At 41.7% G+C, this 14,709-nt stretch overlaps 1 protein-coding gene across 1 annotated transcript; it reads left to right on the plus strand.

Moving 5' to 3' along the window:
• The first annotated feature begins 2,067 nt into the window (after positions 1–2,067).
• Positions 2,068–11,442, plus strand: LOC120429868 (nuclear pore complex protein Nup154-like). Its single transcript, XM_039594945.2, has 5 exons — positions 2,068–2,306; positions 2,399–2,558; positions 2,624–2,700; positions 2,755–6,332; positions 10,906–11,442. The coding sequence occupies exons 1-5, from the start codon at positions 2,205–2,207 to the stop codon at positions 11,159–11,161; spliced, it is 4,173 nt and encodes a 1,390-aa protein (XP_039450879.1). The 5' UTR covers positions 2,068–2,204; the 3' UTR covers positions 11,162–11,442.
• The last annotated feature ends 3,267 nt before the right edge of the window (positions 11,443–14,709 follow it).

Consider the following 14,709-nt stretch of genomic DNA (forward strand, 5'->3'; position numbering starts at 1 on the left):
CTTCTGGCTCGGCAGCAGTCTGGATACAGGAAGGGACACAGCACGACAACAGCTTTGACAAAAGTGGTTCACGATCTGTATGGGAACCTCGACAACGACCGCTGCACTGTCATGGTTCTGGTCGACTTTTCTCTCGCCTTCAACTGTGTGAACCATCGAACTTTGGAAACGAAGCTTCGAGGCGAGTTTCGGTTTTCTCGAGGAGCCTGTGACCTGATCTCGTCGTTTCTTGCGGGTCGGAAGCAGTCCGTCAGGCTGGGAGATGTTGTGTCCGGAGAACGTGATGTGACTGACGGCACACCTCAGGGATCCTGCCTCAGCGCGCTACTTTTTAGCCTGTACATCAACAGTCTCCCAGGGTCCCTGAGGTGCGAGTACCATCTGTATGCTGACGATCTCCAAGTCTACGTTTCCGGACCATCAGCCGAAGTGGACACTCTGGTCGACGCTATCAACGAAGATCTCGCGGCAATAGCTCGTTGGGCCGATGCTAACTGGCTCGCACCCAACCCCAAGAAGACCAAAGCGATTATCTTCTGCAAGTCTGGAGCGGTTGTGCCACTGACAGAAATAAAATTCTGTGGCGAAGCCGTGCCGTGGTCTGACGTCGTTACGAATCTCGGTCTGAAGATGGATTGTCAGCTGTCGTGGTCCCACCAAGTCAACGACGTTGTTCAAAAGGTGTTCAACACTTTGCGTACGTTTCGTCGTTTTGGCCCTGTACTCTCTACGTTGACACGACGCAAGCTGGTGCAGGCGGTGGTTATGCCAATTTTCACCTACGCCGACGTCGTCTACTACCCTGGACTGTCAGCTGCGCTCAAGGACCAGCTGTACCGCTGTTTCAAAGCCGCTGTGCGTTTCGTGTACAACATGCGCCGGCGAGACACTACTGCAGCCGTGAGGACTACCATCCTGGGTGTTGATCTGCCTGCGAACTATCAACTTAGGATCTGCAGCTTTATGCGCCAGGCCTACTACAAGAACCTTCCGGATTACATCCAGCAGCACCTGCAGCGTGGACAGCTAGAGCGAACACGATGCTTCATCATTCCTCGGCACACAACAACCAGTGGAAAGAGTGTGTTGGTGTATGGATCGACCTGCTGGAACGGACTACCGACTGATGCCAAAAACAAACCAACATTGAGCACGTTTAAAAAATTTGTCCGTCATTTATTATGAGCCTTCTGCCACTTAATTTTGAGCCTTCTGCCACTGTTCTAGCTGTAGTTAAAATAAGCTATAATTTGTTTGATTTATCAAACTATCCATTGTAATTTCCTTTACCGTTACTTCCTTGACCTTAAGCAAAGTGCACGCAGAAAAATAAGGCATATTTGAATCAACAAAACGTTTTGTTGATTTGAAAATCATATTTTTTGTTGAATCAACGCTAAACGTCAAAGCTGCTTTTTCAAAACAACAAAAGAGTTTTGTGGAATTGAGAAAATCAAGGTTTGTTTCAACGCAAAATCGGCGTTGATTATATTCAACAAAAATTTTGTTGATTCAAACCTTGTACAGGCTGATTCTACAAAACTTTTTTCTGCGTGTGTATACACTAACAGGCTACCGTTACAAATAAACAAACAAATTACAAATTAAAATTAAAATTTTAATTAGCTTTAATTGAATGTCAAAGTTTTGACCTGCCAACATTAGAGGCACGCTGGAATTAGATGCTGTTCCCCTATTTGGTTAGTCTTCAAATGCTTAAAAACACAATTTTTGATAGATTTCAATGACTGTAAATTGATTTATTTGAATTTTAGACAAAGACACAGACATACACAGACTTTTTCACAGACATTTTAAAAAATCATGTGGCATCCCTGGTGCACATTCAGATTTTATTAAGAGCGTGCATGAAAAGGTCAACACAGTTGACCTCATTCATTTTGATGCTTTTGATTCATTCTTTTTTGACAGTTCGCAAAACCGAAAACCCGCCGTCCGTTGATTTTTACAGCTGCTGTCACGCACAAAACAACTCCAAAAAGTTGCAAGTTTGCGGGCAGCGCGTCTACAACTTTGCCGTGAAAAACCAGGAATTTACTGGTGATTAGTGCGCTACAGTGCCGGCGATTCGTCCAGAACGTGTTCCGGTAGCGGTTTAACTGTTAGGGACCCAAGTGAACTCGGTATCTTCAGGGGATTTTTCAACTTAAACGTCGACTTCGCCGACAACTCCGCGCAAAACCATGAGTCTATCGGAATCCAACGCGCTGGATTCGCTCGAGTTTGCCGGCACCATGCTGGAGCGGCACGACCTCGCCGATTGCTCCACACCGGGACTGTTGGAGGTGGGTTTTGTTGCGCCTCCTAATTTGCGTTTTCACACACCAAAGTTCGTAAACATAACCTCTTCTGGTTGTTTTTCCTCTTTTCCGCACAGGTAACCGGAATCCGGCAGTCGGGGATGGCCACCGCAAGCGGGCTGAACGACTACGACTACCAGAACCTGTCCAGTTTGTCGCTGGGGCTGAAGAACCTGAACCAGCTGTCCACGGTGAACAAGATCCCGATCCCGCCGGAGATAATGGAGCACTTTAAGCGTTAGTTGGCGGATTATTTGAATTTGGTCTCGACGGATTTTGTTAAATTGTTGCTTTTTTTGCAGATATTAAATGCCACTGTATGATGGGACTGTTTCCGGAGATTGGTCGAGCGTGGTTGACCATCGATTCCGATATCTATGTAAGCCTTTTGTGTTGATTTCTTGAGAGAAAATTTTCAACGGATTCGTTTCAGATTTGGACGTACGAACAGTCTCGGGACGTGGCCTATTTCGACGGACTGTCGCACCTGATTGTGAGCGTAGGTTTGGTGGTTCCCAAGCCGGGTGTCTTCATTGCCGACGTCAAGTATTTGCTGGTGTTGACCACGCCGGTGGAAATCGTAATTCTAGGAGTGACCTTTGGCGATTCGAATGCCTCTCCGAATCGGTCAATTACGAGCACGACCGAGGAGATGCAGCTGTTGAATAAGCCGATCTTCGTGCTGAATACAGACAACGTGGCGATCACGTGCATCGAAGGAACCTCGGATGGACGGATTTTCCTGGGAGGTCGCGACGGTTGTTTGTACGAGATTTCCTACCAGGCCGAATCGAACTGGTTCGGGAAGCGCTGTAAGAAAATCAATCACTCGCAAGGGTTGATGTCGCATTTGGTACCAGGGATTTTCAAGGTGTTTTCCGAGAACGACTCCATCTCGAAGCTCACGATGGACAACTCGCGTCGATTGTTGTACGCCCTGACGGAGAAGGGAGCCATTGAGGCGTGGGATATTGGAACGGATGTCAACTCGGTGAAGCGAATTGCTCGGATTTCTCAGAACGACATCGTGTTCAGCGCCGGAAACATTCTACGAACCATCGAGCCTTCGGTGTTTAAGCCGGTGACCGCGCTGTGCTCACTTTCTCAGGAGGATTCACCCCAGTTCCATCTGATCGCTATCACCCAAACCGGCGTTCGGTTCTATTTCTCGACGGTGCCCGTTCTGTACGGCATCCAGCAACAGCAGCAGCAGCAACAATTTGCTTCCGGGCAGCCTGGACTTGCGCCGCACGAACAATCGCAGCGTCCGCAAGGCCTCTACCTGTTGCACGTCCGACTTCCCCCAGGCTACACTCCCAACACGACCGTCGGCAAGCCCAAGCAAGTGCACTCCGCCTTCTACAGCCAGGGTTCCCTCCTGATGGTCTCAACCCCGCAACCCGACCAGGACCTGCTGTGGTCACTCAGCTCGGAGCCGTTCCCGTCACGGCAAAACCTGGTCGAGTCATCCACCGTCATGACCATGGACGGCCAGGTCTGGGCAATTGCCGAAGTCAAACCAAAGGACAAGATCACGGTAGAAACTCCGCTTCGCGCAGCGCAGGTTCCCCGCAAGGTCGCTCTCCTCACCAACCAGGGCGTTCACATCGTATCGCTACTGAAGTCCGTTGACATCCTCCAGCAGCTGCTGCTCGCATGCCACGGCCCGCACAACGAGGCTGTCAAAGCGTACTTCCAGGTGCAGTCGGAGCCGCAAGCTTGCGCCACCAGTCTGCTGCTGGCGTGCATCGAAACCTTAAAGGGCACCGAACTGGGCGATTGGGCCGCCCAGGCGTTCATCCTGTACGGCGGAGAACCCTTCTTCGAAGCTTACATGGGAGGACATTCGGCGGCGGCACGCCCACTCAGCTTCAACTCTCCCTCGGGTGGATTCGTAGAGTCCCAGCCCGGGGGTCCGCGGATGTACATGTCCACGCCGTTCACGGCGTCCCGGCCAGGTCCGTCCATCCAGCAGAACCTGATGCAGCAGTCCCAGTTTCCGCAGAGCCCGGGCCCGTCCGGCTCGCTTAACCACAGCTTCAACAACAACACCCAGTTCCCGGGAGCGATGCAGCAAACGTCGTCGATGGCCGTCGACGGGTCCAACTTCCACTACTCGGCCAAGCACGCGGGACTGTATCTGCACATGTCCCGTCTGTTGCGGTCCATCTGGCGTCGGCGTTGCGTCAACGACAAGCTGCACAGCTCCATCGGCCAGCAGGACTGCGCCCAGGTGCTGGAAGATTTGTACGCGATCAAGCGGTTCCTGGAGTCGATCACGCTGAGCAATTTGGTCGGGTTGGTGGGGAAGAACATGACGAACGCGAGTGGGTTGATGGGACCGGGTGGATATCTGCAGCAGCAGCAGCAACAGCAGATGCAACAGCACCAAGGGATGCAGAGTCCGTACGGCGGTGGGCAGCAGAAGATGTCCGCGGACGAGGCGATGGCGGAGGAGAAAAAGTCGCTGGACGCGTTGATTCGATTGATCAAGCACTCGTGCGAGGTGTTGGCGCTGTGGAAGATTCTGTGCGAGCACCAGTGCCATCTGTTGGTGTCCAAGCTGAGCAAGGAGCAGCAGGATGTGCTGAAGAGCTGCACGTTCCGGGATTTGATCCTGTCGCGGTCGGACATTTGCGGGCTGTTGATTGTGACGTTGATCAACTCGTATCTTCACGACAATGCTAGTGTTGGGTCGATCTCGACGAAGTTGCGCGATGTTTGCCCGAACTTGTACCGGCATGAGGACGCCGTGTCGCACAAGGCGACGGAGATCCTGATGCTGTCGAAGAGTTGCACCGATCCGGACGAGAAGGACGAACGGCTGCGGACGGCGCTGCAGTTGTGCAAGAGTGCCGCACCGAACTTGCCGTTGACTTCGATTTGTCAGCAGTTTACGCAGGCTGGCTTCTACAGTGGAGTCATTGAGCTGTGTTCGATTTGTGCCGCGAAGGGAGATCCAAGTGAGGCAGCGTTGCACTTTTACCGGAACAACGAACCCGTCGAGGACCAGGAAGGGTTTGTGGCCTTCCAGAGCAGGATGAACTGCTACAGGGAGATCAAACTGATGCTGGAGCACGTGTTCACGAACGTGTGCAACAGCAAGATATCCAGCATCTACCCGTCGCTGGAAAGTGCCGACCGGGACAAGCTGGCCAACAATCAGCTGATCTCCATCATCAGCTTAGCGCTTCAGTGCCAGGATCAGCTGCTTCACATCGCCGTGTACGAGTGGCTTCTGTCGCACAACCTGCTCGGAGAACTGCTCGAAATCAGCGAACCTTCGCTGGGTGACTTCCTCGGCCGGGCCTTCAACCGAACCCCGGAGAACCTCGTGCTCGCCGATCTGCTGTGGAAGTACCACGAACGCAACGGCCAACACGCGCCCGCCTCCAAAATGCTCGACAAACTCGCCAACATCCGGAACGACGCCATGACCCTACAACAACGCATCGAATATCTCGCTCGCGCCGTCATGTGCATGCGAAGCGACACCGTCGGCTACTCCGCCCACAACGGCGTCCTCCTCAAAGACCTGGAAGACAAGCTCGAAGTGGCCCAGATCCAGAAGCAAGTCCTCGACGCCATGTCAATCATCCCGGACAAGAACGCCACCCGGCAGGCCATCAACCAGCTCAACGGAACCCTCTTCAACCTCACCCAGCTCTACTCGGACTTTGCCGAACGGTACGAACTGTGGGAGTGCAAGCTGACCATCCTAAACTGCTCCCACCACAACGACCCCCTCCTCATCGAGTCCGTCTGGACGCACATCCTGGACAAGGAGCTCGAGCGACCCGACAGCAACACCGAACGCTGCCGCCGCCTCCTCTCCAAGGTGAAAAGCCTTGCCCTGGAGTACGAAAGCTCCGGCCACTGCTTCCCACTAGCTTTCATCGTGCGCGAACTGGAACTGCGCTGCTTCCGGCTCAAAATGTTCGAATCCCCCGTCCCGGAAACCCTCATCGAGATGAACCTGGACGTGGACGCACTACTCAACATCTACTCGAGGTAAGATTTCACAACTCCCATGTTAGCAATTCTCTACGAAATCGGCCGATTTCGAACATTTTTATTTTTTTTGTATTTTTTTGATTTGGCTCAAACTTTGTGGGGGCCTTCCCTATGACCAAAGAAGCTATTTTGTGTTATTGGTTTACCCATAGAAGTCTCCATGCAATTTTGGCAGCTGTCCATACAAAAATGGTACGTAAATATTTAAACAGCTGTAACTTTTGAGTGAATTTTCTGATCAATTTGGTGTCTTCGGCAAAGTTTTAGGTATTGTTTTGGACTATTCAGAGAAAAACAGGTACAGAAAAAAGGCCGATTTTTTAATTACCCTTATTTAACAAAAACTAAATTTTACAAAATAGGTACGTCTGCCGCCGAGTAATAATTTTTGGAAAATATTGAAATAATCATTATTTTTAAAAATCGAAAAACTGCAAATATTTCGCTTAAATCAAACTTTCGGTGGCTATATTTTGAAAACGGAGCCTTTTTTCAAAAAATCTGTACAGTACTTTTCGATTGCAAATTCAATTTTACATTTAAAAATAAGGTAAAATTTTTTGTTTGTATAAAATTTCGATTTTTCTCAAAAACTCGAATTTGATGTTAAAAGTAAGAAAATAAAAAAAATACGAATTGTTTTTTATTGTTCAAACCTTCGGATAATCAAGAAAGACGGTTTACAATTTTTACTGTAAAACATTTGGTGGAATTTCAAAAATCTGTTTTCAGTAGTATTTTATAAGATGATTTTTGGCTTTCTCAGTCAAACAAATTATTAAGGACAAATTGCTATGAAACTTTGTGTTTGTGTTTTTAAATCAGATTTGAGTACTTTTGTATAATTTAAAAATGTCGGAAATATTTGGTATTTAAGATATATATATGTATATTATTTGGGAATCTTTCAACAGTTAAACTGCCGTTCTACGCATAATTGTCCCATGTCATTTTTGGTCGATTCTAAACTTTTTGGTTTAGTTTGACGTTTACTTTTCGAAAAACACATAAAATCTAGTACTTTGTTAGGAAACTCATCAAAAACAACACCAAGTCTGTTTGTCCCATCGTTGTACTTCTACGCATAATTGTCCCACCAAGTATTTTCCCTCGCGGAATCATTAGTTTTACAAAGCATTGTGTCTTGTTTACCTTTTGTAAAGCAAGAGAATAACAAATAAGAGTGATAAACTGCTAACTGGGGCGATCAGGGACATATGGGGTGAATATGGACCCACGGGACAATTATGCGTAGAAACACAAAAAAACGGTCGAAAAATTTCAATCGCGTTTTTCTCAGTTGCACTTTTTTGAACATGGGACAATTATGCGTAGAACGGCAGTAAATGCCTATCAAATTGTGTTAAAATTCAGAACATTTAAAAAAAAATCTTTTTTTTTTTATTTATTTCAAAATTGTAATTTAAATTTTAAATAAAATTTTCAGATATTTTAAAATTATAATATTTTCAGAGTTCAACTGCATAATAGTCATTTCAATACAAACAGTCACATTTTATTTTCATTCAAACACAAAAATTTAGTTTTTGTTGGGTTTTATTTAATTCTTATCTGAAAATTCCGTAAAAAAAAGATTAACTGAATTTTGACTGTTTCGGACGTGTTGTTCAGAAAATCGCAGCACGGTCAATTGATTTTTTACCATTCTGTGTTACTCAAAAATTTAAAAACATCCAAACATGTTTACTTTTTCTTTTTTTTCAATAAATTTAGCACGGCTCATACAAAGGATGTATCGAGAATTATGTTTGTGTTACCGCGCTCTGGGAGTCGCGATGAGGGGTTGAAGTACAGGCCAACTCAGAGGGGTTTTTTTTGACAGTTACATTTTTTTCTAGAAATCATCCCATCAATACCTAAATCCTTGCCGAAGATACTAAATCGATCAGCAAAAAAATGTTTTAAGGTACCGATTGTTTAAATACTGAAGAGTATTTGCATAATCTTTTGTCTTTTGCAAATCTTTTCTACCCATACCCATACCCAACATTGTAAATGAGCAACTCTCTACGAAATCAGCCGATTTCGACCATTTTTATTTTTTGTATTTTTTTATTTGACTCAAACTTTGTGGGGGCCTTCCCTATGACCAAATAAGCTATTTTGCGTCATTGGTTCACCCATACAAGTCTCCATACAATTTTGGCAGCTGTCCATACAAAAATGGTATGTAAATATTCAAATAGCTGTAACTTTTGAGTGAATTTTCTGATCAATTTGGTGTCTTCGGCAAAGTTGTAGGTATTGTTGAGGACTTTTGAGAAAAAAAATAGGTACACGGAAAAAAAAAATTTGCAGATTTTTTTATCAACTTTTTTTTCACTAAAACTCAAATTCCCAAAATACGTATTTTTTGATTTTCGAGATTTTTTGATATGTTTTAGGGGACAAAAATCCGCAACTTTTGAGCCATAGAGAAACATGGTCAAAAAATCTGCCGCCGAGTTATGAATTTTTGAAAAAATAGTGATTTTTGGAAAAAATGGAAGTTTCATGCAAAAATAAGTTTGACATTATTTTTTAATGCAAAATTGAATTTGCAATCGAAAAGTACTTTACAGATTTTTTGATTAAGGGCTCCATTTTCAAGATATAGCCACCGAAAGTTTGATTTTAGCGAAATATTTGCAGTTTTTCAATTTTTAAAAATAGTGACCATGAGTGACCATTTCTAAAAATATTTTTTTTGAAAAGTTCAGAAAATTTGCTATAAAATTGTCTAAGAGACATTGAAGATTGGACCTCTGGTTGCTGAGATACAGCGGCTTAAAGAAAAAGAAACACGAAAATTGAAGTTTTCTAAGTCTCACCCAAACAGCCCACCATTTTCTAATGACGATATCTCAGCAATTAATGGTCCGATTTTCAATGTTAATACATGAAACATTCGTGAAATTTTCCGATCTTTTCGAAAAAAATATTTTGAAAATTTTTAAATCAAGACTAGCATTTTAAATGGGCGTAATATTCAATATTTGGCCCTTTTAAAATGTTAGTCTTGATTTAAAAAATTTCAAAATATTTTTTTCGAAAAGATCGGAAAATTTCACGAATGTTTCATGTATTAACATTGAAAATCGGACCATTAATTGCTGAGATATCGTCATTAGAAAATGGTGGGCTGTTTGGGTGAGACTTAGAAAACTTCAATTTTCGTGTTTCTTTTTCTTTAAGCCGCTGTATCTCAGCAACCAGAGGTCCAATCTTCAATGTCTCTTAGACAATTTTATAGCAAATTTTCTGAACTTTTCAAAAAAAATATTTTTAGAAATGGTCACTCATGGTCACTATTTTTAAAAATTGAAAAACTGCAAATATTTCGCTAAAATCAAACTTTCGGTGGCTATATCTTGAAAACGGAGCCCTTAATCAAAAAATCTGTAAAGTACTTTTCGATTGCAAATTCAATTTTGCATTAAAAAATAATGTCAAACTTGTTTTTGCATGAAACTTCGATTTTTTCCAAAAATCACATTTTTTTTTCAAAAATTCATAACTCGGCGGCAGATTTTTTGACCATGTTTCTCTATGGCTCAAAAGTTGCGGATTTTTGTCCCCTAAAACATATCAAAAAATCTCGAAAATCAAAAAATACGTATTTTGGGAAATTGAGTTTTAGTGAAAAAAAAGTTGATAAAAAAATCTGCAAATTTTTTTTTCCGTGTACCTATTTTTTTCTCAAAAGTCCTCAACAATACCTACAACTTTGCCGAAGACACCAAATTGATCAGAAAATTCACTCAAAAGTTACAGCTATTTGAATATTTACATACCATTTTTGTATGGACAGTTGCCAAAATTGTATGGAGACTTGTATGGGTGAACCAATGACACAAAATAGCATATTTGGTCATAGGGAAGGCCCCCACAAAGTTTGAGCCAAATCAAAAAATACAAATAAAATCCATTTCCGGTTTTGGTAGAGAATTGCTCAAATGCTATTTCCTGCTTTCCAGTAATAATTTATGCAATTCTTAAATTTAATACAAAACGTTTTTTTTATTGATTTTAAGTTAAGAAAAATTGTGAAGAAAAATCACAAGCATTGTGGAAATTAAGGATTTGGAATAAAAACTGTTAAAAACGGCTTCTTACTTTTTGTACTCAATTTAAAAGCTTTCTAGAGAAATAAAAATATTGAACCAAATGTATACGTTGTGTATGCGTTCAAAAAGTATTTTGATACTAACGTCAGTCTATAAAAAAAAAATTGATTCAAAACAATATGTAAAAATTCCTTCTGGCCTCGGGAGAAAACCGGGAAAAAACAGGGAAATTGAAAATCCAAATCTGGTGGCCACCCTGCAATACCTTGATTGATCAGAAAATACACTCAAAAGTTACAGCTGTTTGAATATTTACGTACCATTTTTGTAAGGACAGCTGCCAAAATTGTATGGAGACTTGTATGAGTGAACCAATGACACAAAATGGTTTTTAAGTTTGGGAAAAATCAAATAATACAAATAAAATCCATTTCCGGTTTCGGTAGAGAATTGCTCATGTCTAAAACAAACAAAAAATCACCCTCTCCATTCCTCCATTCCAGACTCATCTCCATGAACGAGCGCGTCTGGGTCACCGAGGAGGACGAACTGTACCTGGTGAGGTCCACCTCGAAGCTCCTCTCGATCGTCGCCTCCCAGCCCAGCTTGGTCCCTCTGAAGGATCGCCGAAAAGTGGTCGCCAAATCGCAGGACCTCATCTCCGCCTGTCTGAGCATTCTGTACACCAAACCGGACGGCCAGCAGCACGTGGACCAGCTGCGCGAAACGCAATCCAAGCTGAACCGCATCCACTGTTAGCCCCAGACGAACGAAACTAAATGATTATACTAAAAGCTTCCTCACTTTTTTTTTTGTTTAATGCAATTTTTGTGTTTGTTTCTTTTTTACTGCCAATTTTTCAGTAGGTTAATAAGTTGAATGAAGATGAACAGAGTAGAGTAGAAAACTCGCGAAATTGTACATGTTACGGCAGCAGCAGCAAAATAATGATGATGTTCTTTCGCACGTGATTGTGTGTGTATGCGCGCGTGCGTTTTATAAGGACAAATAAACAGGTTTATCCTATTATTAGTTATGTATTCCAAAACAGGTTTGTTAAATTTGCAAGATTCCGAAATTCCTGTAAAAAACGTTACTTAATCCACCTTGAGGTGGTTGGTGCCTTCCTCGCATTCATAAAGTGAATACACTACACAGCCTCAAAAAAGTGTATAAATAACACTTATTTCCAAAATAACTAAGATCCAGCCTAAAAAAAGTGTATAAAAAACACTAAAGTACTTATAACTTTTTATAGGGTTGTCAGATCTTTAATCTTTTGGGCTTGTAGGAAAGGTCTTTTGATTAGCAATCCAAAGATGGGTCGCATGATAGATCCGAACAGCTTTTTCATCAAAATATTAGAGATCCGGCCTTAAAAATGTGTATAAATAACACTTAAGTGCTCATAACTTTTTTTGGGGTTGTCAGATCTTCAATCTTTTGAACGCAAATACCAAATACCTTTCTAATAATATACAGCGTGACGGGTTTTCTTACAAAAACCACTCTTTTTACAATCTTCCGAAGTTTAGATAAAATCTTTTTTTTAGCATGACTTTTGAAGTACTTTTCTAAACTTCATAATATTAACTAGGGTCTTGTGGGACCCCAAGACGGATCGAATGAGACCAAAACGGTCCAAATCGGTTCAGCCAATCCGGAGATAATCGAGTGCATATTTTTCAGTGCACGGACTTACAGACATACACACGTACAGCATTTCGACGGCAACATTTCAAAAGGCATCATGTACATTTTGACATTTTCTGGGTTATTGCATATTCTGAAAGTACTCCTAATAAGCTACCTCTCCACCAAAAATGAGCAAAAGTTACTTCAGTCTGTTTTTTGTTAAGTCTGTTTAATAATGATTTTAAATAAAGTAACATAAACAAAATCTCTGCCATCAGCAGTCCTTGTTTATATAGCCCTGTCAACCTGTCAAATAAAAGACTACATGAACCTCGTGACGAAAAAAAAGCAACATGAACAAAGCGCCATGTACATTCGGCGAAGAAAAACGAATCATAACAAAGCGTCCCCCTCAATGACAGCAGGGTGATATAGACGTTGGTGATTTCAAAAGAAGTTATGTTTGTTTCTCTCAAATAAAATTACGGAAATAATGTTTTATTGGATTTGGATGATCAAGTATCAATAAAAGTAACGTTTTTCATCGTTTTTTATCATTAGAACATCTTATTTTGCTTTTATATTAAAATGGGAATTGAAAATGGATGCTCAACATTCAAATGTGTTTTTCTCAAAACGCATAGTTTGTACCTGATGCTTTTTGAAATGTTGCCATTGATTTGTTCAGAATTTGGTTCTGAGTCGATAGGTATATGTGAAGGTAGGTCTACGAGGTCGAATAAAGAAGTTAATTTTTCGAGTGATTTTATAGCCTTTCCTCAGGAGTGTAGCCAGAATTTTGGTAGGGGGGGGGAGGGGTGTTAGAAGAAATTTTCTTCTTCTTCTTGTCTTCTTCTTCCCTCTCTCCCATATTTCTTCCAAAAATTTCGGGGGTGGCTTCAGCCCGAAGCCCACTCCCCTGGCTACGGGCCTGCCTTTCCTCATTGAGGTGAGGAAGGCAAAAATCATAAAGTTTTGACCGAGGTTGTTAACTTTCCAACACCCAAGCCCCCAAAAAAGTCGGAACGGTAACTTCAACTCGCTGAATCTCGGCCATAACTCAACAAACCGAGAGGATTCACTGGTACTCTAAAATTCAAAAGTACCCATCAAAAAGGGTTCTGTCTACCCTTTGTATGTCAACATAAGGTAGACAAGATGGCGGCTAAAATGGCGGTGATGAAATATTGAAAAAAAAAAATGTATTGATTTTATAGGCAATCAACCATTCAAATTGACTAAATAGGGGTCGTAGAACTCGAATTTGATGTGAAAAGCAAGAAAATAAAACAACACGAAAAACTTTTTTTTTGTTCCTGATTCGATTATGCCAAACCTTCAGATAATCGAAATTTCGGATAATCGAGGCTTCAGACTGTATTACAACTTTTGGTGTTAAATACTAAAATTTTCACAAAAGTACGATATTATTAGTATGCAACACTAGATGCAACATTTAAAATTGTAAAAAAATAAAAAAAAACTTTATGAAATTTTGCATTGTTTGGTAAACAAATCGAAAATTATGCAAATGTACCATTTCCTACAGGTCAGGTCAGGGGACAACATGGATTCACTCGGAATAAAGCCAGGTTTGTAGGGGATGGTCCAATGAACACATTCCAGAAGGAATTAGGGTTGTCCATTCTGTCCCCAAGGTGCGCATTGGATCGACGTCCGGTGTCTCCAGAATCAACAATTCACCCTTCAAAAGCATCGCATTTCCTTAGTATGCTATGACGGCTTTGTGTAAACCACGACGCCACATATCAGACGGCGACCACGTGGCAGAGCATACACTCAAGTTTTGGCTCAGAAACATTCTTTAAAGTAATAAAATTATAATTATTGATGTTCCTGTAAGAATTTCAACTATTCCAAATAACGTTAAATGATGATTTGTTGTTAACGTGAAGACTTCCATCATTGCCATGATTTTTCGTTCAAAGATATAAATTTTGCGTCGCTATCAATATTTTGACAAAATTCCTTCAACAAGTTGTTTAGAATAGTGCCCTACACATGCTGATTCCTTTTGGTAACGATTATCCCATTCCTTGTAAAGTTATGGAAATCGTCATTAATCAATGATTGCCAACTAGGACGTCAATGACTGTGCCACAAAATTATATAAATTTTGAAGCACTTTTGATTTAGATCAAAAATTCTTTCAGTGGCTTCAAGAAGGCAACAACCGGCACATGCTGATTCCTTTTGGTGCTGAAATTCGTTAAATTGAATTTAATACAGAATATTTTATAGTGATGATCAATTTTCTTCGAAAATGATCAACGGCTTCACCTTAATAATGCAATGAATACCTCTCCACGTGGTCGCCGTCTGATATGTGGTGTCGTGGTTTACACAAACAATAGTAAAATTATCAAAGTAACATTATCAAATAAAATATGATAATATGATTAAAAGCTTTCAAAGTCTGATTTTTTAATTTAATAAGTACATTTAAAAAGTTACTTTAAATGAGTTATCGTCATCGTCTCGACGTTATCGTTATCGAACGAACCACAATAAGGATTTCCAGCGATAATTTTTATTTTTTTGCCTTTGATTTTCTGGGTTTTAGGGATTATTTCAAGTACTTTATGTTTCTTCTAAACTGTTGATCGAACCCCAATCTAAAACTTCACACAATAACGAAAAATTAAAAAATT

Source organism: Culex pipiens, unplaced genomic scaffold (genome assembly GCF_016801865.2).
Source record: "Culex pipiens pallens isolate TS unplaced genomic scaffold, TS_CPP_V2 Cpp_Un0015, whole genome shotgun sequence".
Classification (NCBI taxonomy): Eukaryota; Metazoa; Arthropoda; class Insecta; order Diptera; family Culicidae; genus Culex; species Culex pipiens.

Bases quoted from the DNA above. Each gene is read 5' to 3' on its own strand.
- LOC120429868 (XM_039594945.2), top strand. From the start codon at position 2,205: ATGAGTCTATCGGAATCCAACGCGCTGGATTCGCTCGAGTTTGCCGGC. The intron at 2,559-2,623 runs GTTAGTTGGCGG...CTTTTTTTGCAG, and splicing joins GATAATGGAGCACTTTAAGC to ATATTAAATGCCACTGTATG. The intron at 2,701-2,754 runs GTAAGCCTTTTG...GATTCGTTTCAG, and splicing joins CCATCGATTCCGATATCTAT to ATTTGGACGTACGAACAGTC.